This window comes from Micromesistius poutassou, assembly GCF_964030765.1.
Source record: "Micromesistius poutassou genome assembly, contig: SCAFFOLD_1836, whole genome shotgun sequence".
Classification (NCBI taxonomy): domain Eukaryota; kingdom Metazoa; phylum Chordata; class Actinopteri; order Gadiformes; family Gadidae; genus Micromesistius; species Micromesistius poutassou.
This window is the reverse complement of record NW_028177260.1, coordinates 1-8710: the sequence shown is the minus strand read 5'-3', so window position 1 is coordinate 8710 and position 8710 is coordinate 1. Positions and strand designations below refer to the sequence as shown.

At 48.5% G+C, this 8710-nt stretch overlaps 1 protein-coding gene across 1 annotated transcript; it reads right to left on the bottom strand.

Moving 5' to 3' along the window:
• Positions 1-27: 27 nt before the first annotated feature.
• Positions 28-7987, bottom strand: LOC311376626 (protein sidekick-1-like). Its single transcript, XM_084491146.1, has 4 exons — positions 7890-7987; positions 1061-1247; positions 751-887; positions 28-184 (listed from the first exon to the last, which is right to left on the bottom strand). The coding sequence occupies exons 1-4, from the start codon at positions 7953-7955 to the stop codon at positions 179-181; spliced, it is 396 nt and encodes a 131-aa protein (XP_084347272.1). The 5' UTR covers positions 7956-7987; the 3' UTR covers positions 28-178.
• Between the last annotated feature and the right edge of the window lie 723 nt (positions 7988-8710).

Below are 8710 nucleotides of genomic sequence, written 5' to 3'. Positions count from 1 at the left end.
ACACACACAGCCGAGGACCTACCCTGCAGCGGCTGGGCGGAGATGTTGGCCTGCAGCGGGGGCCCCAGGGCCACGGTGCGGGCCTGGACGCTGAAGGCGTAGGTCACCCCCCTGGTCAGGTCCTGCACCCTCAGCCAGCGCTGCCAGCTGCCCTTCACCTCCACCGTCACCACCTTACTCACCCCTGGACACACACACACACACACACACACACACACAGATATAAAGACACACAGAGAGAAACAGTTAAGTAGACACACACACACACACACAGACACAGATACAAAGACACACAGAGAGAAACAGTTAAGTAGACACACACACACACACACACACACACACACACACACACACACACACACACACAGATATAAAGACACACAGACAGAAACAGTTAAATAGACACACACACACACACAGAAACATAGACACACACAGATACACAGACATTCCCACACACGCACACACCCAGATATGCACACTTTTTACACACACACACACACGCAATCACACACATGCAATCACACACAGATATGCAGGTGCACAGACGCACGCACACAGGCACAGACACAGACACAGACACACACACACACACACACACACACACACACACAGGGAAGGACAAAACTGTCCTCAAACTTCTCAGGCAGCGGATGGCCGTGTGCGTGTCTTTGTACGTGTACGCGAGGGGAGTGTGGAGTGTGGGAGTGTGGGAGTGTGTGCGTGTGCGACCGCGTTGTGTGCACTCACCCTGCACGGGCGTGATGGGCTGGTACACCACCTTGTAGCCCTCCAGCTGTCCGTTGGGGGAGGACGGAGCCCCCACGACACGTTGAGGCTGTTCCCCGACACCTCCGAGAAGTTCAGGAACGCCGGCGGGCTGGGAGCTGCCCACGGAGAGAGAGAGAGCGAGAGAGAGAGAGAGAGAGAGAGAGAGCGAGAGAGAGAGAGAGAGAGAGAGACCGTCAAGGCTCGAGACACGACCTGGCTACCCCCCACCCCCCCGTCGAAAAAAAAACGGCTCATCCTTAACACTTTTAAGCGTTGACCTTTGACCTACCGGACTGCTGGGTCCGGGCCCCGCGCGGCTCGCTGGGGGGGCCGTCGCCGGCCGTGTTGAAGGCGGTCAGCGTCAGCATGTAGTGCGTGTAGCTGCTGAGGTTGGCCAGGCGCGCGCCCGTGTCGGGCACAAAGACCACCGTCACCTTGTCCGTCTCGTTCTGCCGCTCCCGCTCCCAGTAGTGGATCTGCGGAGACAAGAGGAAGCACTGGTGACGCAGCGGTCTCGACTCACTTGGGTCTCGACTAAGGGCTTTTTACTTTTGCCCCAAAAATCATCTTTGAAGTTTGTTTGTTTATTGATATTGATATTCTAATATTTTCAAATATTTATTATTATAAAACGGGTGGCTTAAATCAAGCGGTCTGATTGGTTCCTAACTGTTGTGTAATGGGCATATGCATAACTGCCATGACGTGTCCAATCAGTTTGCAGAGTTCCCTATCACGCCGCGCCTAACTGTTTATTTATTTATAAAAGCAATAGCATAGTTCACTGAAGCCTAAAAATATGCTGATTGATGGAGAGGCACACGGTGAGTGAACTCGATAGTAGGCTAAATTGCCGGCGAAGGGTTTGAATTATCTTTTCATCTTTAAGGGGGTCTCTCTATCTCATAAAAAAAGTTGCTGCACCGCACACATAATCTTACCATGCGCAAAAGTGCTGGTATTCGTAACCTCTTCTTTAAGTTCTACCTTAACATTTTGCGTGTTTCCCGAAACGTTCTTTGCTACGAATCTCTTTCGTACGTCGTTCGTTGGTATGGTTGGTCTGAAGCACTCGTAGAACCTTCTTAGCTCTACTGTAGTGATGTTTCAGCTCCTGCAGTCTCCGCCACTGTACAGTAACCTTTAGAAATCCCCGTTGCGCATGTTCATTCCAAGTTTGCATCCATAGCCAATTGAGGCCAAATGAAACGGCATGTTTGAATTAAGGATATTGTCTCGGCTGTTCTTTATTTTGGGCCGTGGGTACAGCAGGCAAGGTCAGCTGGACTCACTTCCAATAATTTCAAAAACTTTTGACTTTCAAAAATGAACAAAACTGTCTTCTAAATTAAGGAAATTATACTGGGAAACGAATAAACCATTATAAGCAACGAGTGAACTTAATTAGCGATCAAAATAATAATTTTTGCACCCACCGCCTCTTTTCCTTGACATTTAGTTTTCACCTGACATATGCGACAGATGTAATTAAGGCAACCTGTCTCACAGGAATCCATGAAATGAGTCAGTCTACGTCCTGTTTACCAAAAATAATTCCCATAAAAGCTTTGAATATTAAGGGCAGCCTAATATTCGTTTGAATATTCTAATTTTTTTTATATTCTAATTATATTCGAATAACAAAGTTCGGAGTCAAAGCCCTAGTCTCAACCCGGCAGTGATGTCCCTGTTTGGACTTGACTGATGTGTGTGTACTGTGTGTGTAGTTTATGGCCAAATAATAGGCCTAATTCACACATGAAATAGCGTTTTCTTCAACTTCGTTCAACTTCAGAAACACTGAGTCTTCATGTAAATTGCGGCAAAGACGACTTAACACATACAGTATATGATATGCGGTCCTGTGGCCGCAACTGTGTGTCTATTTAATGATATGCAGCAATACATTAACAAACATCGTTTGTTACCATTATTGTATACATTATCATTATCGACTTGTCTTCATAATATGCATGTGTCCCCCCGTTAATATACATCGCCATGGACTGCATTATGCATTACGTGTTTAGTTTGCGTGTGTTTAAACAGATGTGGGCGCGCACACACACGTGCGAAGCATCTCCCGCATTCATTATTTTAAACACTCACTCGCGGTAAAACGATGTTTTCTCATGTTTAATAATAATCATCAATCCTAAAAGTTATGGGCTTGTACACAATGTCTGTGTCAAGAGCATATGTTGCTGTACGGTGTTTGCAGATGCATTTATTTAAAAGTGGAATTTACCGCTGTATCAGCTGTTCTTTCCCAAATCATTAATTTAGGAAGTAACAAGCTCACACTAAGACTTCTTTATAACTTAAACTGGGTGCTGAATCCCCCGGGTCATAATAATATTTTAAGAAAGCAAGGACAGCACTCTCAGTTATATTCAATCAAAACTTTTTAATCGCCAACAAATCCCAAATCATTTAACCAACCATTTACCCTAAAACAAGATTTTGTTTTGGAAGGCTGGAATATACTTTGCTCGAGTTTATTATTGTTATTATTATTATTTTTAACGCATGGCATAGCCTACTATACTTCATTCATGTTCATTCATGCAGCCCTATGGAAAATAAATGTTTCCACAATCCACATGCTATTTCTATGCAGTTTCACACATATGAACAATCTTTGACATCATAATATTTAAATCAGTCTAATCGTTTGCATGCTTGTGCTGTGTATAGCCTACATGTGTGTAAGCGTAGGTTGCAGTTCCGACCTGCCATGGCACGTCAAAATAGCAACACCAACTGCGCTATCTGCGTAATTGCATTGGCGCAATTTTTAGATCACTAAAATGCACCAAGTATCATTTGCGCCGGAACACGCCTCTGCTTTTCGCCGGCACGCCTCTCCAGGCACAAGTGTAGTGCTAAGTGTAGTGGCGCCTGTTTGCTGCGGGGGAAAATCTGCTTTGCGCCGGGTGCAAACTAGCAACGATACATGCGTCGGTGTAGAAAGTCAATTGCGCCGGGTGCAAGAGAGGGCCCTTGGAGTGATTTCGCACACGGACAAAAGTGGTAGGTTTGTGACAAAATCAGGGAAATCAAAGCACTGCATTGGGCATGGATGGGCAAAGTGTGTGGCGGTACGCTAAAGTCAACGCGTCGCCTGCGACCGCTCACCATCAACACCTGAACGATTGTGTCCGGTCTGAACCGGTCTCAGGGCACCTCGGGTCATTAAACAAACAGCCCGAAGAACCGCAGTGACCACATTCTGTTCCCTTCTGTTTTTTTTTCTGCAGTGTCCTCTTGCTCCTGGCAAAAATATCTGCTTCCCAACTTTTTCCGCTCACAAACTTGGCCTAACAGTGGTCGATGACACTGTCCAAAAGAAAAGTAAAAGAACCGTGCTCTTCCTCGTCCTCTCCATCCTCCCCCCCTGTCCTCCTGTCCCCCTTCTCCTCCTTCCATCTGTTTCCTTAGTGGCCCCCGTCTCTATCTGTCTCCCGCCGCTGCCCCGTCCCTGTCTAGATCCGTTTAAAAGACAAATGTACTCCTCCAGAGGACGCTTCATTAAAACAGCGGCGCGGCGGTGCAGCGCGTTGACTGCTCCGCCGCGCGATGGGAGACGGAGAGAGCAGCCTGGAACCGATTACAATTTGAGATCACAGCCCCGGCTCGGCGCAAGGGCTGTGATTGACAACAAAGCCGCGCAGAGTGCGTGTTACAGTGTGCCGGGGGTACCTGCAGAGATCAGCGCAGAGTTTCATTTGAAAAATAATCTCCTTGCTGATGGTGGGTCACATAGGAGCGCATTATAGATGCCGCTTATATATATATATATATTTAATCATGGGACTTGGTGGCGAAGGCCTAATTGCTCCTTCAACATTGCATTGAAGGAGAAGGCAATCATTGGATAATGAGTGCTGTGGCTGATCATTTAACGGCAGATTCCTACGACGGCAGTCAGATCAAATGCATATCCTTGAGAAATAGACAACAGTTAATTGTACGGAGGATGAGCAAATGAAGAGGATCCATCGTTGAACATATTAAAAAAGGGAAATCAACAGAAGTGTAGTTGCCACTGTAGCTGCGGCCATCAGATGGGTTTAGGCAATGCCCCGAGTTTCCCCCTGGCTCGATATCGCTGTACAGTCAGGTCGTGGACTATCGATCACTGGGGTCAAGCTTTGTAAGACGGGGCATATTCTGGCTGGAGCCCTGTGAATAATATTGGAGGAACCGAAAGGGCAACGCTAGTTAAAGGTACTATGTGAAAGCATCAGAAATCCCTTGTCATTAGCCCCTTTGTGGCCCCTTTGGCTGCAAAGTGGACTACAGCCTGTTGGAGCTTGTGCATTCAGAGCACAGGATCACGATCTCTGTGGGCTGAGACAATAACAATCCAATACCAAGGTTATTTATAATTATATGTCAACTTACTAATTAAAAAGTTGGGAAAAAACTTTGCATTATCCGTGCTTAGACGTCAATTTCTTCCTTTTTCATAATAACAGAAATCAGCCCATAGTCTGTTCGGATTCTTTTTATAAGTGAATAACAACCTGATTGGGGAAGGGGGGGTTGGAGGGCTTTGTGTCTGCACTAGAGTACACCTCTCCACTGTCAGACCTGTTGTTTCCCTGCCCTCTTATTCTACCACACACTTAAATGAAATCAATAGTGTCAACAAAAGAAATCAACATTGTAAATATCCTACACCTAGTCCCCTTTAAGCGATCATACATCAACGACCACCGCTCATCGCTCCTCCGTCAGACAAGATGCTATCCTTGTGTCACTGAGTCTTCAGTGCAAAGGTCACAGTAAACACCCCCTGAAAGTGCTTTGCCCCTATTCTTTAAATAGTGATTCAATTACACTTTCACTGCGAATTACACTTCAGGGTTTTATACGTATATGTATGCTATGTATGTCACGTTTTACCTATTGTCTATTTCTTTAGTTTTTCTTGTGTCAACTCAATGCCACTCAACTCAAATAATGTCTCCTGTACCTTTACACAATGTGAAAAAAAACAAAAAGACGTGATCAAAACATGTTATCTATTTGTGCTTTTGTTCTATTTTAGAACTATTGTTCTAAAGCGCTCTCTGACTTTCGTCTGTGAAAAAGGTGCCGTATAAATACTTTCCTTATTTATTTACTTATTTAAGAGTATTATTCGTCTAACTGTGTACGTTACACAGTTGTGTGACGATAGATAATACATGAAGGTAACACGAGGAAGGACCTGGAGATCTGAGCTGTGTTTGTCCGCGACCAGAGGCGTGCCAGCCAGAGGGCTCAGCATGCTGACGCATTACGTGGTGTTCAGCGCAAAGCACCTGCGTGTGGTAGCGTACCGCGCTCTGGCCCTCCCTGACACCGGTGCGAACCGCCTCACAGGGACAGCGGTGTCAGTTAGTGATACCGGTGGTATCTCCGTGGATTGAACTTCAGGAAATGCAATTTAAAGGGGAAGACGAACCACAAATCGTTTTTATATTTGTTTTAAAGGTAAAAGCAGTGGTAATCTATGCCGTTTTTATCACTGCCACCATATAAGACTGTGACTTTGAGAAAACAGGTGTTAAATCCTGTTTTTGCCTGTCTCTGCCAACCACGCTTGGAACGTTCTAGTCTGTTTCCGAACGCAGATGGCATTCTTTTTCGCCGCAACCAAGGGACACCGGCCGCAAAGTGTGTGTGGATTTGTTGGCGCGCGGTCTGGGCGGTGGCTGCCGTCGATGGCCGAGCCCAAGAGGGTTAAGCTCCTCGGATACTTGAGTATAATTCCGCGATGTGTGGACGTGTGGAACTCCTCCTGGGAAGCAGCTCATGATGACCATGGCAGGTGTCCGGGAGAGGGTTCAGCTTCTCGGACACTTGCTAGTTAAACTAGCCACAGTTTGTGGCGTATTTCGTTAACAACTTCACTAATTATGACGCTCATACACCCAACGACGGTACAAGCTTACATTTTTTTTTTTATCCCAAAGTTGCCATGGGTCGTTACCATGGGGATAACATCCCCATCCCCCCCACACCTTTCCTTCCTAAAACCTCTTAGCCCTCGTATCTCAAAGTGTCTGAACTTGAACTTCAAAATGGGGTTCTTGTTATACCTTACACAGAGCTTAATAGTCCAATCTCATGTTGTGAAAAGATGAAAGCACGGTGCGAACGAGGGCCCCACTTGAGGTGCACACGCTGGGAGCCCATCACCCTCTCTGGTATTACTCTGATCGCCCAGGAGAACCACCGCGTCCCCTTCAGCAGCCATTATCCTGAGGAGATCATCTTCAGGACGCCCCCAGAAGGATGCGATCAAAAACAATTGTTTTCCATCCTTTATACCCCCCGCCCCGGGTTCGAGGGAGCGCTCCCGGCTTGTGAACAGAGCGGGATCTGCCGGTCGGTTGGGGAGCGTCCCAGCCTTCTGGCTGCTCGTCAAAACACCCGGGGCGGGGCTTAAGGTGAACTTTACATCCACCCGACACGGGGAGTTGGGTGAAGGGCTGCCGGCGCCTTTACATTCATTAGAGGTTCCTCCTTTACCTCTGCGCCTCACCTCTCTCTCACACACACACACACACATCTCACGCCTCACCGCCAAACTCCTCCTACAGATCTCGCCCCCCCCCCCTCCCTGGGAGTTAAACTACTCACCCCGCCCGTTTACCCCTTCCCGTCTGATCAGGATTCTGCACGGCTCAGGCTGCCCCACCGTTCCCCCCCCCTTCCTCCTCCTCCTCCTTCTGCCGATGCTGCACTGTGCTTCCTTCAGTCGCCTCACCCCAGCACAACCCAGACCTCCCCCCCCCCCCCCCCGACCCTCCCCCCAACCCAGCCTCCCTCCCCCTCCCCTCCCCTCCCCTCCTCCTCCCTCCTCACAGCTCATCAATGCGTGTACAGCGGGACAGATAACCCTGTGTTTGAAGTTCCCAGGCTCAGACAGGCGAGGGTTTAAGGGTGTGACGGAGAGGGGCGGGGGGGGGGGGAGGAGGGGGGGGGTCACCAAGGAGTGCCGTTGGACCCCTTTACTGATTCATTGCCTGACTGACTCTGACTGACTGGCTCTGCGTTGTGTGTGTGTGTGCGTGCGTGCGTGTGTGCGTGCGCGTGCGGTCTGTCAGTGTGCAGCGTGTCACCTTGTATCCCTGGATGAGTCCATTCTGCGTCTCCGGGGGGGGTGTGTCCCAGGTCAGCTCCAGCATGTTAGGAGACGAGGCGGCCACGCTGATGGACTGGGGAGCCACCGACGGGGCTGTGTGGGGGGGGGGGGGAGGGGGTGGGGGGGGGGGGGCAGGGTGGGGCAGGAGGGGAGGATTAGGACTGTTTGATGCACCAGGCAGGCAGACAGAGGTGAGTAACAGAGGTTTGTTTCTGGGCATGAAGTCAGAAGAAGGTGCTCCATGATTAAGGCACGGGGCAGTACATAATGGGTGGCAAATTGAAGACCAGACTCGTACGCAATCGCACACACGCACACACGCACACACACACACACACACACACACACACACACACACACACACACACAAGCATACACACCCGACCTGCTCATGCATACACAACGACATTCGGTTAAACATGAATGTTAAGCCCAAAAACCTGTTTCATTAACCTCATGGTTTGTCCATTAGTGTGTCTTGACACACACACACACACACACACACACACACACACACACACAGTATATTTTGTATATGCCTGCAGGATAACCATCCTGCAGGCTCTCTTACTGGGCGTGCAACATTGGGTTGAATAGGGGAGCATGCGATAGTCCTGTCCCTGTAACTGAGACGACAGAACGAGGTATGCATTTAAGTCAAGAGGATGCATGTGTGTGTGTGTGTGTGTGTGTGTGTGTGTGTGTGTGTGTGTGTGTGTGTGCGTGTGTGTGTGTGTGTGTGTGTGGGGGGGGGGGGGGGTAATGCATTTGCTCTCTCTGTCTCTCTAATGGATTCGT

Excerpts from the sequence above, each read along its gene's own strand:
- LOC311376626 (XM_084491146.1), bottom strand. The coding sequence starts at position 7,955 with ATGCTGGAGCTGACCTGGGACACACCCCCCCCGGAGACGCAGAATGGA. Across the intron at positions 1,248-7,889 it reads GACTCATCCAGGGATACAAG|ATCCACTACTGGGAGCGGGA; the intron begins GTGACACGCTGC and ends TTGTCTCCGCAG. Across the intron at positions 888-1,060 it reads GGCCCGGACCCAGCAGTCCG|CTCCCAGCCCGCCGGCGTTC; the intron begins GTAGGTCAAAGG and ends CTCCGTGGGCAG.